This window comes from Amblyraja radiata, chromosome 25 (assembly GCF_010909765.2).
Source record: "Amblyraja radiata isolate CabotCenter1 chromosome 25, sAmbRad1.1.pri, whole genome shotgun sequence".
Lineage (NCBI taxonomy): Eukaryota > Metazoa > Chordata > Chondrichthyes > Rajiformes > Rajidae > Amblyraja > Amblyraja radiata.
Window position 1 is genome coordinate 18,413,040 of NC_045980.1, and position 17,313 is coordinate 18,430,352.

Here is a 17,313-nt window from a genome sequence, read left to right on the forward strand (position 1 = left end):
ATGTAGCAAACAGTCCCGCGGCTCAAACACCGCGGCCCCGGGGTGGTCGAAGCTGCCGTCCACCAGTCCTGCTGACACAGCCGCTGGCCCGCGGCCGAACCCCGGACTCAGGTCACAGCCGCCAGAACACAGTCCCAGCCGCCGGAGCATCGTTCCAGCACCGAGCCGGATCGCCCTCACGTGAGTGCCGTTACTGTCTCAGCCTCGCGCCAGGCCGCCGCTCCTCCCTGGGGCTGGGCCGCCCTGACCGGGCACCGCTCCTCCCTCGGGCTGGGCCGCCCCGACTGGGCACCGCTTCTCCCTCGGGCTGGGCCGCCCCGACCGGGCGCCGCTCCTCCCTCGGGCTGGCCGACCACGACGGGGCGCCGCTCCTCCCTCTTCTGGCCGCCCCGACCGTTGGTCTCCTCTCCTCCCTCTTCTTGCCTCCCCGACCATCGCCCGTCTCCTCCCTCTTCTTTTCCGCCCCTACCGGCCCCTCTCCTCCCTCTTTCTTGGCCGCCCCTCGACCGTTCGTCCGCTCCTCCCTCTTCTTTCCGCCCCTCCATGTCAGCCCTCCTCCCTCTTTCTTGGCCCCGCCGACCTTGTGCGCCGCTTCTCCCTCGGGCTGGGCCGCCCCGACTGGGCGCCGCTCCTCCCTCGGGCTGGGAGCGCGTACCTCCCCGAGCTCGGCCACTCCGACGGGAGCACCGTTCCTTCCTCGGGCCGGCCGTCCTCACGGGAGCGTCACAGCCCCTCACGGAAGCCCTGTTCCAGCCCCGAGCCGGGCCGTCCTCACGAGATCGAGCCCAGTGCGAGTCCTGGCGGGCTCTGCCTCCTGAGCCTCGAGGTCGCCAGCTCCGCCATTAGGCCTCAGTGCAGACGGAGGCAGAGAAGGGGAATACGACAAAAAAGTCGCATTCCCCCGCAGGGAGAGACAGCAAGCCCCGTTTCAACCCCCCCCCCCCCCCCAAACACAAACTAAAAAACCAAAATCTGGACTAGCCAAAACGAAATAAACAACCCAAAATCAAAAACAAACGGACTGCAGGTGAGCCGCTGCTGCCAGGGCAGCGCCGCCATTTCCACTTTAGTGTCTTAAGAATTTAATAACTACCCAGCATTAGGGCATAAAAACTAATGGAAGTATTAAGTTCTTGTTCAAGGTATTGCCATAATGCTGCTCTAATGTAACCATTTGCTGAAACTGGCAACAGCATGGCATTAATCAAGGCTCCCCCTGATCAGGACAGATGCATAACAGGAAACGCAGTCTATTACTGCAAATGTATCTAGCCCTGCAGCTTCTGCAAGAGCAAGAGAAAGCTGTCAATCAAAATAAAATTCCTCTGGATTTCTTCACTGCCATGGCATCCATTATAATCTGTCATGCACGGAAGTTATTATGATGTGTCCAGTTAGATGCAGTAGCTGGTAGTGGGCTGTAATAGCTTAGTTATGCATTGGCTTTTAAAGGATGTAGACGATGACAGAGTCATGGAAAGTCATAGAGTCTTACAGTGTGGAAACAGGCCCTTTGGCCCAACTTCTCCACATTGCCCAACATATCCCATCTCCATTGTTTGGGTTTATTGTAATTTTTTTAATGCAAAGTTGTTAGTCACACCAGTTCAAGGAAAGGTTTGACCAAACGTTTACATTTGCAGATTTCATATTACTCAATTCCTCACCACCACCTCAAGCCCCTACCCCTCCACCTTACAAATCATATTTACTAATTTTGTCGTATTTTTGGCCTAGTTGTCTGGTTCATGAACTCTTCAATATAACACATGAAAGGATTTTAACCTGCTCCAACTATTTACAGCCTTCTAATATACCACTGAGAAAAATGTACAATAGAGTACAATGGCGCTGCTGGTAGAGCCACTGCCCCACAGGGTTTCCTCCGGGTGATCCGGTTTCCTCCCACATCCTCAAGACGTGTAGGTTTGTCAATTTGCCTCTGCAAATTGCCCCTCATGTGTAGGGAGTGGATGAGAAAGTGGGTTTACATAGAACTAGTGTGAACGAGTGATCGAAGGTCGGTGTGGACTCAGTGGGCTGAAGGGCCTGTTTCTACGCTGAATCTCTAAACCAAATTAAGCATTAAACAATGTGTTAATTTAACTAAATAAATGTTTGCAGGTGTAACTCAAGCTGCTGTTGGTGGTATTTTTAAATGCAGCATTGTGAAATTTCCTAGGATGTATTGTGATGGGGAAAAGCAATGCACTGCCGCTTGACCAAGCATCTGTCCCGTTTACAGACCTCACTTTTAAATACCTGCTATTATTTAAAACGTGTTTTAAAGCTCGAATGACAAACAAAAGAATGCAAGGTCATTAAGTTTAATGTTGACCAAATCCTCTGACACTTTTCCACTCTGTGATTCCTGCTGCTCTCGTACAAGTGTGTCTACAATAATTGATAAGAAGTACATACAGGTTTGTCAAGATACTGTTGGTGGTGACCATATTCTGTCTTTAACCAGGTACCTCTGCAACTATTAAATTGACCTTTGTTTAACTCCTTTTTCAATCTTGCAATTCTCAGAAGTGCTTATTTTCAGTGAAATCTTGAAATATTCTCATGAGAAACTCTAAAAGGAGTATACCCCCAAACTCCCTCTCAGGAATTAAAACACTTCATAAATCTCCTCTATTGTCATAATGTTACCAGATTTCTTATCTAATGGCTTTGTAACCCATGTGCATAAAACTACATTATTATTATTTGTAAGATTTTTCTGCAGCCTGGGAAATTCAATATTGCTTTTAAATTTATCAGTTTAAAAAAACTTTCAATTAAACAGATCTGTAATCTGCTATAGTTCATCTGAGAACATGTATTGGTAATAGCCCAGGATATATCCTTTTCATATATTTCACTTAAGTAGAGGACAAAAGTAAAACAAACTTAGCAATAGTTATATTTAATTTAGCTTTGTTTGTAGATAAAGTGATGAAGCAGGCCCTTTGGCCCACCGAGTCCGTACAGACCAACAATCACCGTACACTAGTTCTCTGTTATCCCATTTTTGCATCCTATGCATGAGGGGCAATTGACTGGGGCCACTTAACCTACAAACATGCATGTCTTTGATTTCTGGGAGGAAACCAGAGCACCTGGAGAAAACCCACACGGCCATGGGGAGAATGTTCAAATTCTGTACAGACAGCAGGCATAGAAAAGATCGAACCCGGGTCTCTAAAAGGCAGCAACACTATCGCTGTGCCACTGTGCTACCCATGTGCCGTAATGATTACCAGTACAGCAGAGCAGCCTCAGTCTGTCTCTACCTGAAACATCACCAATCCATGTTCTCCAAAAATGCTACCTGACCCCCTGAGTTTGGCTTTTTTTAGTAAACCATCATCTGAGGTTCCCTGTGTCTCAGTGTTATCATATGTAGTTCTTATCACATGGTAGATATACTTGCAAGATAGCAGCAAGAATCAGTGTTGGAGGGTCTGGTCAACATCAGATATAATATCCCTCCATTCAATTTTTTGCCATTAGAGTTTAAAATGTGTTTTAAATAACAGGTATTTAAAAACGAGATCTGGAAACGGGGCCAGGTGCTGGGTCCAGTGACAGAGCATTGCTTTTCCCCCTCCTATATCATAGGTAATTTCACAATGCTGCAATTAAAAATGTTAATCAGATCCTAACTTATGGCGCCTTTCTCACTAATTATTTGGGTAATTACATGCTTCAAGCATTAAATGATGCATTGTGTGAAATCTAAGTGTGCTGCTTTTGTTTCAACTCAAATGCATTTAGAGTGAGAGAAACATACAGCATTGAAACAGACCATTCGGCTGCTGCCCACATCAACTGTCAGACCTATCTATGCTGATCCCACCTGCCTCTATTTAATTCCATATACCCCTGCATCTTGTTCATAAAGGTATCTTGTAAGTGTTGCTGTTCCTGCCTCTATCACTGCCTCTGGCAGCTCATTGCAGATACCAATTACTCTGTGTGAAAGATCTTTTCTGCAAATCTCTTTTAAACCTCCTCCCTTTCACCTTGATCATATACCACCTAGTTTTTAAGCAACTTGACCACTGAAATGGACACTGGCTATCACCCCTATCTCTACCTCTTATACTTTAATCATGTTACTTCCCAGCCTCCTTCGCTCCAGGGTAAGCAAACCCAGCCAATCTTTCCTTTTAACTTAAACCCTCCAATCCAGGGAACAACCTCACAAATCTTTTCTGCACCCTCTTTATCTTTATCCTATCGTAGGATTCTCCAAGTGTGGACTGACCAACGCTTTGTGCAACTCTAACATATACTCAGTGCCTCATACCACAGTGCATGTCATACACCTTCACCATCCCATCCACCTTTGTTGCCACTTTTAGGCAAATATGTACGTTTCTATGTAGAGGTATCTTCAGACTGGGTTTCGACCCAAAACGTCGCCCACCCTTTTCTCCTGGCGATGCTGCTTGACCTGCTGAGTTACTCCAGCACTTTGTGGCTATCTTATGTTCATGTATCCCTTGGTGTCTCTGTTCAGCAACACTACCCAGGGCACTGCCTTTCACTGTGTATGTCCTGCTTTCATTTCATCTCAGAAAATGCTTAAACCTGTCCAAGTTAGATTCCAGCTGACATTTCTTTACCCGCTTTCCCACTTGTTTAATATCTTGTTGTAAGTGAGCCGACTACCTTGGCTGTCCAAGATGCTTCCAATTTTGGTGACGTCTGCAAAGATGCGATCGGCATTCTCATCCAAATAATTAATATGTGACAAACAACAGACGACCCAGCACTGATCCCATCAGTGGATAACTAGTCACAGACCTCCAGCGTGAAAAACAATTATCCACGATTACCTCTTCCTCCTGCCACTGAGTCAATTTTGAAATAAATCATCTCGTTCACCACGGAACCTTGGATGTATTATTTAATTAATCTGCAGTCATTTGTATTATAGATATTATTTCATCACCATCAGAAAACACATGACATTTTTGAAAGCCATAAACTCATCCAAAATCAAATAAAGCTGACCTTGATTTTACTTTAAGCTACTTGGTCAATCCTTCCGATTTGTGGTCTTATATTATGTGTTTGCATCTTTTTTGCTTTAGCTACTATTACAATGTGTACAAAAGTATATAACTTTAACCTAAAATAATGGCACTGAAACATGAATTATTTCCATGCAATGTATTGCAGAATAAGTGGTATAAATGGCTCTGGATTTGAGGAATAAATGGTTAATAATATATTAAACATTTGTGGCGAATGATATTGAAAGCCTTGAATCATAGTAATAAAAACTGGATCACCCTGTGCTATAGATTTTTTTTGAATGGTGCACAGTACTCTAGAAATGTGGGGGAAGGCTCCCAATCAATGAGGAAGATGTATAATAGTTGTTACTGGTGTAATCACTGTTTCCCATGACTGAAAGAAAACCAGTTGCCTTGAATCAGCAATTCCTTCAAAACATCAGCCGCAAGAAGGTAGAGTGAGTGTTTTTCACAATAGCAGCCACCTTTGTGTTAGCAAGCTGAAATTTTCTGTATTCTTACTGGGTCATTATATTGGGTCAAAGATAGGCACGAAGTTCTGGAGTAACTCAGCGGGTCAGGCTGCATCTCTGGGGAAGTCCCAACCCAAAACGTCACCCATCCTTTCTCTCCAGAGGTGCTGCCTGACCCGCTGAGTTACTCCAGCACTTTGTGTCTATCTTTGGTATAAACCAGCATCTGCAGTTCTACATTATATTAGTTAATATTGATACTGGCGTTTTATTGTCACGTGTACCAAGATACAGTGGAAAACCTTGTTTTGCATTCTATTCAAGTAAACCTTACTATGCAAGAGTACATCAGGTAGTGCAAAAGAGAAAATAAATTGCAAAATATAATGTTACAACTGCAGAGTGCAATTTTTTTTAAAGTGCAAGGAGGTCTATTGGAAGATTGGATATTCAGCTTGGCGTGTGAGAGGTCCGATCAAGAGTCTGGTAACAGGGAAGAAGCTGTTCTTCAATCTGGTGGTTTCAAACTTTTGTATCTTCTGCCTGACAGAAGAGAAGAGAAAAGGGAATGACCAGGGTGTGAGTGAGTCTTGATAATATTGGCTACTTTCCCAAACATAGCATGGTGTCACTTGAGTTGATTTGGGGGGATGGGGAGGAGAAGGCTGGTTTATGTGTTGGACTGTGCTACATCCACAACCTCTTGATTTCTTTTTGGTCATTAAAGCTTTAATGATAAACTTATTCTCATCTTTGAATGATCAAGAATGAACATTTTTAACGTTACTTGAATGATTAAAGCCAAGGTGCTGTCGTGCTCTACCCTGAGGATGATTTGCAAATTGATTCAACAATTTGAGATCATAGGGATTCTAAAACCCTGATAAAGCACTCTGCAATATAAGAACGTAAATGGCTGGAAATAATCATTGTGCTCAGTCTTTTATTAAATACAGTCCAAGATTAATAAGGTGAACTCTGGAGAACTGTAATTGCACTGAGGCGGATATGGAATCTTTCCAATTGCAAAGCATTTAAAATCAATTCAAATTATGCATTTCTATGTGAAATGGGTTTATGGGATTCTACAATTGATTTTCTTCCTTTAAAGTAATTGAACAGATCTTTGTTAGGTGAGAACATAATAAAAACTGGTATTAATTATGAATCAACTAAGATGACAATGTTAGTACACTAATTATCCTTTGTAATTAAAATGGAAATATCATATTACACACGTCTTATATTAGAAGATTCTAAAATTACACATGATGGACTGAATAAATTTGATAAGGGCTGTTATTGATGCAGCTATTTAAAGCTTTGTTGAGATTAAATATAAATTGAATTTATTTATTTGACCAGATGCCAGTTAAACTCGCACCTTCTGTTGCTGTGGTGTTAAACCAATTGGGCAGAGAGCTGATTTGCTCTCCCTTTTCCATTTTCTACCCTTCAGTTGCATTCTATAAGGGCTGATTCAAAAGCAACTACATTCAAAAGTATTTCAGCTTCTATCCATATCGCCACATTCATCTCCAGATTGCTGTACTCCTGTGGGCATGATTACTCAGTTAACTCAGAGCGAGTACAGAGAAGGTTCACCAGACTGATTCCTGGGATGTCAGGACTTTCATATGAAGAAAGACTGGATAGACTCGGTTTGTACTCGCTAAAATTTAGAAGATTGAGGGGGGATCTTATAGAAACTTACAAAATTCTTAAGGGGTTGGACAGGCTAGATGCAAGAAGATTGTTACCGATGTTGGGGAAGTCCAGAACAAGGGGTCACAGTTTAAGGATAAGGGGGAAATCTTTTAGTACCGAGATGAGGAAAACATTTTTTACACAGAGAGTGGTGAATCTCTGGAATTCTCTGCCACAGAAGGTAGTTGAGGCCAGTTCATTGGCTATATTTAAGAGGGAGTTAGATGTGGCCCTTGTGGCTAAAGGGATCAGGGGGTATGGAGAGAAGGCAGGTACAGGATACTGAGTTAGATGATCAGCCATGATCATACCGAATGGCCTACACCTGCACCTATTTTCTATGTTTTCTAACTGTTTAGGTTAAGTGATCTCAATATGAACCGGTGGATTTCCAAAGATAGAAGCCAAAGTACTGGAGTAACACAGCGGGTCAGGCATTATCACTGGAGAAAAATGATGGGTGATGTTTCGGGTCGGGTCCCTTCTTCAGACCGTGGATTTCCAACTCTAGCACAACATACATCAAATGTGCAGTACAAATAAATATTCAAAGGATATGATTTAGATTAGATTTACTTTATTAATCCCCTTATTCAGGGGAAATTCAGATGTCCTTGCAGCACACTAATAAAAATACAACATAGCATTCAAGAAGTTCAACACCAAAACACAAAAACATCCCCCCACAGTGGTTCCCACTGTGGGGCAAGGCACAAAGTCTAGTCCCCATCCTCTTGTCCACCCAGAGTCGGGCCTATTGAGGCCTCCACAGTCGCCGCCACGGCGCCCGATGTTCTCGCCGGGTGATGGTGCTCCGGCGTTGGGAGAACCCTCAGCGGCTTGGGGTGCCAGGAACGGCCGCCTTCTTACCGGAGACCGCGGCTTCCAAGCCAACAGACCGCGTTGGACGGAGCTCCACACACTGGCGATCTTGGCGAGAGATCGCCAGGATGTAAAGTTCAGCGCTGCAGCTGGCCGCTCCACAGAACCGCGGCTCCACAATGTTCTCATCGGCGGTCCCAGCATACTGGAGTTCCAGCGCGGCGACCCAGGAAAGGCATCGCCCGCTCCGCGATAGCGCTCCAGCCAAAGCCGAGGTTCTGGCCAGGTCCCCTCAGGAAACGTCGCTCCAGGACCCGCTGGTAGGCCGCGAGGACAGATTTACTGCATCTGTCTGTGTAATTATTGTAAAGGTAATAACCTGGTGCTTGCAATAATTGCACTGCAAGTTTGATGGATACGGTTTTCAGATGAGCTGATACTGAGTTGGAAATTTGCAGGTGTGTAATGAATGCCGACTTCAGTCTGGATGTCCATGGAACAAGATCAATCTGAATCCTTGAGCTCGACAAGAGATGAAAGCAAATGGGTATTAATTTAGATCACTATTCAGTGATCACAATTCAGGATTGCCTGTCACTCTTCTTCCATAAGGGACATTTTTCCAGTGTTCTGGTTCTAATTATTGGAAAGAATAGTGTGAGATTAGTCTATGTGATTAGTTTCAAATTGAATTTTCCTTGGGATGTTTGGATCTGTGAACTAATTCGAGTTCATGTTCCTGAAGTAAAAAGTAAGTTGTCTTGCCCTCTTCATCCTGCAGTCATTCCTCAATGAAATCGATTGCAAAAAGAAATAAGTTGCATCATTCAAATGAAGGTTTTCCCTGAACATCAAACTAAAAGGCTAGGGTTTCGGCCCGAAACGTCGCCTATTTCCTTCGCTCCATAGATGCTGCTGCACCCGCTGAGTTTCCCCAGCAATTTTGTGTACCTTCGATATTCCAGCATCTGCAGTTCCCTTTTGAACAAACTAAAAGGCTACATCCTTTCACTGGATTACGAGCAATTACATGTATAAAGCTCACTCCCCCCTCCCCCATCACAAGATAAACACTCTTGGTGGTCAATGTTTAAATTGGTTCATAAGATAGGTATGGAGCACAATTTAATCTTCTGCTTAAAGTTTAATCGTGAATTATGGGCTGTGGGCTTTGATCTTTATGGTTGTTGGGGAGAAAAGATAATGGCTTTGGGTTTCTGCCTGGTTTGGCTCTGATTTTATTGTGCAATGTGCTCGAACTAAATCAATGCAAAATGTTGAGTACATTTTCTCAATCATTTACAATCCTAGTTTTCAAGCAGGTTTTTATAAAATTAACTGGGGCTTCAAAACTGGTCATCACTTTTTTCTGCTAATTACTCCAATTTGCAAGCCTCGTGGGCTCTATTTTAATGAACATCCATTAATATTCACCTTTATAACTTTTTAAAACAGTAAAAACAAAACCTTATTGATAAAAAAAATGACAATGATATTAGTAATTGCATGTAATTTTACAATCTAATTATTTAAAATCTTAAGTGATGAAATGAATTTCCTCCGCATAGTTTGCAATAGCCAACCTGATCTCCCGGTGGCTCAGCACTTCAACTCCCCCTCCCATTCCGAATCCAACCTCTCTGTCCTGGGCCTCCTCCATGGTCAGAGTGAGTACCACCGCAAATTGGAGGAGAAGCACCTCATATTTAGCTTGGGTAGTATTACACCCCAGCGGTATGAACATTGACCTCTCCAGTTTCAGGTAGTCCTTGCGTTCTCCCTCCATCCCCTTCTCCCCCCCCCCCCCCCCCCCCCCCGGACATCAGTCTGAAGAAGGGTCTTGACCCGAAACGTCACCTATTCCTTCGCTCCACAGATGCTGCCTCACCCGCTGAGTTTCTGCAGCTTTTTTGTCTACTTTAAATAGAAAACTATCGTTTTTTGTGATATAACCAGTTTCAAATCCATTAATAAATCGGCACTAGGTTAACATTCTAAAATATGAATATTGGAATCATGGAATATTATTTACGGCAATTAATATTTGCCCAAGTCTCCAAAAACCCTGCTTCATTTTGATGATTTGTGGAGGATTGGCAACATTTTACGTGAAATTTGCTCCCATATTGCATCACATGGAAACTCGACTAGTACCATCCCCAACTCTAATCGTCTGAATTTCCTTGTTGCTGGATCAGGAATAAATTTTGAGTTTCTAATGTAATTTGTTGTTGGGATGAGCAGCTTGCATTACACTCCAGCTTAGTTGCAGAAGGAGTTTCTTCCCAGAGGCCATTAGGACTGTAAACTCCTATCTCACCAGGGACTAACTTTACTGTACTACTCTACTGCTTTTTTTTTTTAATTGCTGTTTTTTTCCCTTTTTCCTTCCGCCCACAATATTTAATATGAAAAAGAATATGTGATTCTGTTACATTCTGTTTGTTGTTTGTTTGTTTGTCTTTTTGCACAAAGACCGCGAGCATTGCCATTTTTCATTTCACTGCACATCTCGTATGTGTATGTGACGAATAAACTTGACTTGACTTGAGACACCCCTCCAACTTGCAATTTGTTGAATGTGACTTCTCACCGGGTGCTTTGGATTGGTCAATTTTATCTTGTAGTGTATTCGCAGTTGATACTTCCTATCAGGGCCGGCCTTAAGCCGATTTGACCGATTGCCCCCAATTGGGCCCCGCGCCTTATGGGGGCGCCGCACTAATGTTCCGTATTTCGTACGGAAATACGAATTCTCTTTGTTAAATAAAGATTTTTTTTTTTAAACGACCATGTATAACAGCCGCTGCACAGCAATCAGACACAAACGATTTGTTAACTAGTACTGTTAGCACTTCTTAACATGAAGTAGTTAACAAGTTGTTATATCAATCTGCATCCATCCACATTCCTCAGTAAATGTTATTGTGTTTTGAATGAGTATTAATGACGCCGTGTTCCTTTGAATAAAATTCACGCGGCGTCATAAATACATGTTTAAAACACGATTACATTTACTGAGGAATGTAGATCGATGACACATTGAGAATTTCTTTAAACTCACCATCATGAGTGAGGGGCCCCGGACCGCGAGAAGGGGCTTCTTCCTGGTGTGCAGGTTAGTCATTCACCTACCGACCCATGTTGTGTCTCTCTGCGTTTTGCTCTCTCCCTCCATCCATCCCTCTCTCTCGCGCTCTCTCTCCCGCTCCCCATCTCGTCTCTCTCTAGCTCTCTCACCCTGTTGCCTCAGCATTCCCGGAATCATTGACGTTTAGCAGTAGACAAAAATGCTGGAGAAACCCAGCGGGTGAGGCAGCCGCCTTGCCCGCTGAGTTCCTCCAGCACTCTGTGTTTTTTGTTTGGCTCTGAAGTTGAAGGTGGCTCAGCGGGACGGGCAGCGGCTCTGGGGAGAGGGTAGCGTTTCTGGTCGAGACCCTTCTTCAGACAATCACAAGTACTCTCACCGACGAGAGTTCAATTCAGTCTGAAGAAGGGTCTTCTCTCCAGAGTCGCTGCGCTGCCTGCCCTGCTGAGTTACTCCAGCTTTATGTCTATCTTCAATTTCAGAGAAATACAATTTCTCACGGGGGGCTTATAACGTCTCTAAACCCCTCTGGGACCCTCTGAACACCTCTAAATCCCCCCTATCTCACCCCCCCCCCCCTATTTCCCTCTACAACACTTCTAAACCCATCTGAAGCCCTCTAAACATCTCTAAACCGTTTAAACCTCTCTAAACTAGGAGGCTACAAGGTGACTTGTATAGGCTAGGTGAGTGGGCAAATGCATTGCAGATGCAGTATAATGTGGATAAATGTGAGGTTACCCACTTTGGTGGCAAAAACAGGAAAGTAGACTTTTATCTGAATGGTGACCGATTAGGAAAAGGGGAGATGCAACGAGACCTGGGTGTCATGGTACACCAGTCATTGAAAGTAGGCATGCAGGTGCAGCAGGCAGTGAAGAAAGCGAATGGTATGTTAGCATTCATAGCAAAAGGATTTGAGTATAGGAGCAGGGAGGTTCTACTGATTTGCTCTCCCTTTTCCATTTTCTACCCTTCAGTTGCATTCTATAAGGGCTGATTCAAAAGCAACTACATTCAAAAGTATTTCAGCTTCTATCCATATCGCCACATTCATCTCCAGATTGCTGTACTCCTGTGGGCATGATTACTCAGTTAACTCAGAGCGAGTACAGAGAAGGTTCACCAGACTGATTCCTGGGATGTCAGGACTTTCATATGAAGAAAGACTGGATAGACTCGGCTTGTACTCGCTAAAATTTAGAAGATTGAGGGGGGATCTTATAGAAACCCACAAAATTCTTAAGGGGTCGGACAGGCTAGATGCAGGAAGATTGTTCCCGATGTTGGGGAAGTCCAGAACAAGGGGTCGCAGTTTAAGGATAAAGGGGAAATCTTTTAGGACTGAGATGAGAAAAACATTTTTTACACAGAGAGTGGTGAATCTCTGGAATTATCTGCCACAGAATGTAGTTGAGGCCAGTTCGTTGACTATATTTAAGAGGGAGTTAGATGTGGCCCTTGTGGCTAAAGGAATCAGGGGGTATGGAGAGAAAGCAGGTACAGGATACCGAGTTGGATGATCAGCCATGATCATATTGAATGGCTGTGCAGGCTCAAAGGGCCGAATGGCCTACTCCTGCACCTATTTTCTATGTTTCTATGACTGCGTCCAACTGCTGTCTGGTTCGTTGATCGGTTTGCTAGATATGAACTGTTTTGGGAGAGAAAAATGCTCACGGCAGACCAAACGTGTTAAACAGAAATTGGTCAGATATTGAGCTTTACACAGTAAGAAATCATGTGAAATAATCACTGAATTTAATTTTAAATGAATGTACCTGCATGTTATACTGTTTAGTTTGGAGATACAAACAGATAGTCCACTGAGTTCGCACCGACCAGTGATTTTTGTTACAGATATGACAATTTTATTTGGCGGCCAATCAAACGCTGTCTCTAAGGGTTCAAGAAGGAACTGCAGATGCTGGAAGATCGAAGGTACACAAAAATGCTGGAGAAACTCAGCGGGTGCAGCAGCATCTATGGAGCGAAGGAAATAGGCGACGTTTTGGGCCGAAACCCTTTGTTGCATCCAATCACCAACCAGCTTGCTTTAAAATTCCCGTCCAATCAACAAATAGATCTCCTCCCGTCCAATCAGCCGCTGTCTCCAAGGGCATTGTGTCCAATCACATAATTAGCAGCTACGGTAAAGGTTGGAAGCCAGCGGAGCTACTGACTGGCAAACGGGAGGGAGCAGGAGAGATTCACAGTGTATAATCCATAGCACCTAGTGTACAATTTCATAATATATACTAAATAACTGGGCTGACAGACCTTGGCTGGGAACCCGGGGCCCACCAAAATTGTTCCCAATTGGGCCCCGCACATCCTAAGGCCGGCCCTGCTTCCTATTCATCCATACTATGCCTGGAAGACATTATTATTGCAGGTGATATGATTGATGGTGAGGGAGGAACACTTTGACTTCAAAAAGATATGAGTGGACAAGTTGGATGGGAGGAAAGTAAGAAATGGAATTCAATCCATAGAACTATGAGGCAATGCAATTGGCAAGAACAAACAAAGTACACAATAAATGGTGGAATACTGAGAAGAATAAGGAAACACATTTCTTGGAGTATACATCACTGATCTCTAGAACAGATAGATAATATGGTAATAAAAGTTGAGATGACTTTCCTGAATGACCGGGGCATAGAATATAGGAACAAGGAGATCTGGTTAGAACTGTGGAATTGGTTGGTTGGACTGCAGCTGGTCTACTGCATTTGGTTACAATCCCATTTCAAGAAGACTCTAATAGCATCTGAATAACTACAGAAGATTTTTATGCTGATCTTGCCAGAGCTGGAAAATGTTAGCTGCAATATTTTGTCAGCGATGGGGTTATTTTCTTTGGAATAAGGAGGATGAGAGAGAGTATAATATATGACTATGTAGGGGCTGTACCTTCAACACAGAGTGAGTCGGTAACATAAATCCAAGGGAATTGATGGAAGAATTACAGGTGTGTTGATTGAAACAATCTTCAATTAATGAGGGGTGGAAGTCAGGAGCTTACTCGTCTCACTCAACAAACGGATCGCAGAAGCAGAAGTCATAATGCATTTTACAAGAACTTGAATGAACACTCAGTGTACCATAAGCTACAAAGCTTAGATTTGGGATGAGGTGCATGGATCTTTTTAATTTTTTTAGAGATGTAATGTGGAAACCGGCCACGCCAACCAACAATCACCCGCACGCTGGTTTTACCCTAACCACTAGGGACAATTTACAGAAGCCAATTAACCTACAAACCCGCACGTCTTTGCAATGTGGGAGGAAACCAGAGCACCTGGAGAAAACGCACACGATCACTGAGAACGTGCAAATTCTGTACTGACAGCACCCGTAGTCAGGATCGCACCCGGGTCTATGGTGCTGTAAGGCAACAACTCTACCTCTGTGCCACGTTGTCAGTGACCGCTTTGGATGCAGTGGGCAAATGGTCATCTGTGCAACCATAAATTACTGGTATTCTCTGACCTGCCATGAGGTGGAATAGCCAAATATAGTTGAACCACTGCCACCTCAACCAAATCCCTCTTCCTCGTCTTCAAGCAAAGATGGATCTTTGATCCTAAATTCTTTTACCTAGATCAAGTAAAGAATGATGTGTAGGAAGGAGCTGCAGATGCTGGGGAGGTGCTGCCTGATCTGAGTTACTCCAGCATTTTGTGTCTAAAGTAAAGAATGATGTTGCACTACAAATTTAGAATGACCACAATGGTTATTATTTTTGTTTAAAGAGGAGTAAGTTGGTGCTGGGAGAATTACACTCATGTAATAGCCTAAAAAGATGTATTTAAATACATTGAAGATGACACCATGTGGTGACAAATAATTCTGTGGACTTTTGTAAGGAACACATTGTGTTGGTGATCATGATAATGTTTATTGGACAGAGAAAAGCTGCACAATAGACTGATTATTATTTATTGCCCTCGGTAAAATAACAGTTGTTTCCTGTTGCTCTAGATAATGGATATAATACAAGTCAGACACACAAATGCTCCATTTAACTCTGGTTTACATTAACCCTGATAATCTTATGCACTTAGCAAATCCCATGGTACTGTGGAGGATATTGAAGTAATTTGATTGAATGTCTAATGCTTTACTGAAACATACCAGTTCTCTCCTATGTTTTTTTTTGTCTGGATTAACAGGCTACAAGTGCTCTGGATGCTGAAAGTGAACACTTAGTACAAGAGGCCATTGATCGGGTTATGCAAGAAAGAACGGTTTTGGTAATTGCACACAGGCTTTCAACTGTACGAAATGCCTCCAAGGTTAGTAGTAGGGAAGAAAAATTGGTCTTGGGAAGAATTGCATGTCAAATAACATTTTTTGTTACAAATCCTCAAGTCATGTCAAACTGCTATTCATTGTCAGTTCCTCCGAACAGCTGCGAACTGAGGCCCCACATGAGAAATTAAATGTGACCTGCATTATGTGTGAAGCTGGATAACGTGTGAGAAAGCTTTTTGAGTTATTTTGCCAAAAACAAGATGCTGAAGGAACTGAGTGGGTCGAGCAGCATCTATGGAATGAACGGACAGGATATGTTTTGGATTGGGATGCTTCTTCAGATGGAAACATTGTTTGTCCTATTCCTCCTCGGATGCTGCCTTACTAGCTGAGTTCCTCCAGCACTTTGTGTTTTGCGAGAGATGCCAGCATCTGCAGCTCCTTGTCTCTCCATTTTGATATCTCCCTGAATAGTATTTCCTGTTCCCTTTTAACCTCAAATATTTATGTGCTTGCTCTTTTTCTAAACAAGTGGATTTCTCTTCCAGCATTATTTGGTTTAGTAAAGTGTTCTTTATACAAAAAAAACACTATTTATCATTTTTCAAAACAATAATGAAAAGCCTTTTATGGTCAGTTTATGATAAGAAGCATTTTACTGGAGGCAATAGAAATAGATCTGAAATAACTTCCAAAAGGGAATTTTGTTTCTCATGTTACTGAAAAGGGAAAAAATATACAATTATGGAAAAAGAGCAGTGGAGAAGTTTTTCAACGAGTTTACGGAGACAATAATTCCGATCTCTGCTTTTCAGTGATTTTATATTCATCACTCTGGGTGCTGACTTGATAGTAATCATTTTTTAACATTTCTATCAGATCTTCCATTAAACTTGAGCAAAACGCAGTGCTGGAGTAACTCAGTGGGTCAGGCAGCATCTGTGGAGGGAAAAGACGGACAACACTCCCATCCCAGCATCTACATTTTCTTGAGTCTCCTTTCCATTAATTTTCTTTGTTCCTATTGCCCCTGACTGCCCAAGTTCTGCTCTTTCATTACTTGTTAAAGCTTCACTACCTGTTGGGTTTTATTGAATATTATCTTCAGGATGGAGGTCAGGTTATATGAAACTGAGAACCCCACATTATTTTGGCAATATGAGGAAGATCGTTAGAGTAAATTATTATGTGCTGGTCTTGGCATCATGTTCGGCACTGGTATTGTGGGCCGAAGGGCCTGTTTTTGAGCTGTACTGTTCTATTTTCTATTTAAACCAACAGAAGAATCACTGGATTTTACCCTGCTGCAGCAGAGATGTTTTCCCGCTACCTGTCTACATATTTTTATGTTAATATTTTACTTTTTGTAGAATGCCACAAACTTGGCAGAGATGGTTATTTTTTAATAAACAAAATTGATCTTAAAACAGACTAAACAAACTGATGCTGATGATAGAAAGCATATGCACTCCACAGGGATTCTCTTGGTTAATTCACTCGGATATGGTCGCTTTACTTTATAACCATGGTAAATGTATGCATTCTCAATTCTTTTATAGGGAAGTTTCAAATTTTTATGCATATTTTTATAAACCTAGATTTGTTTAACTGCATAAAAGCATACATGGATGTCACTTTGTGAACTCTCTACTGTATTTTCGGAGACTAGTTCTTGAGCCCTTGGTGGATGTTATTCAGCCTCTAGGGTCCTTGCAGGAACAGTCTAACAGCAACCGTCTGTTCTGTATATTGAAACCAGGGCTTCAACTATGCCAGTGCCATGTCCTGAGACCTAGACACTTCTGTCAGAGACTGACTTAAAATATCATCTCCATAGGGGTAATGGATCAAAGCGAGTGTGAGCATCTCACATTTCACTTTGTAGGATCATACAAGAGTCAAGAGTGTTAAGGATCACTCGAGTCAAGAATCAAGGGAGTTTAATTGTCAT

The 17,313-nt window shown here is 42.8% G+C and overlaps 1 protein-coding gene across 1 annotated transcript in view; it reads left to right on the forward strand.

Moving 5' to 3' along the window:
- LOC116987363 (ABC transporter B family member 1-like) overlaps nt 1-17,313 on the forward strand; it is a 118,977-nt gene that overhangs the window by 86,405 nt on the left and 15,259 nt on the right. The window contains exon 19 of the mRNA XM_033043344.1: nt 15,281-15,403. Within this exon, the coding sequence (XP_032899235.1) occupies nt 15,281-15,403 (123 nt within the window). The remainder of the gene's footprint in view (nt 1-15,280; nt 15,404-17,313) is intronic.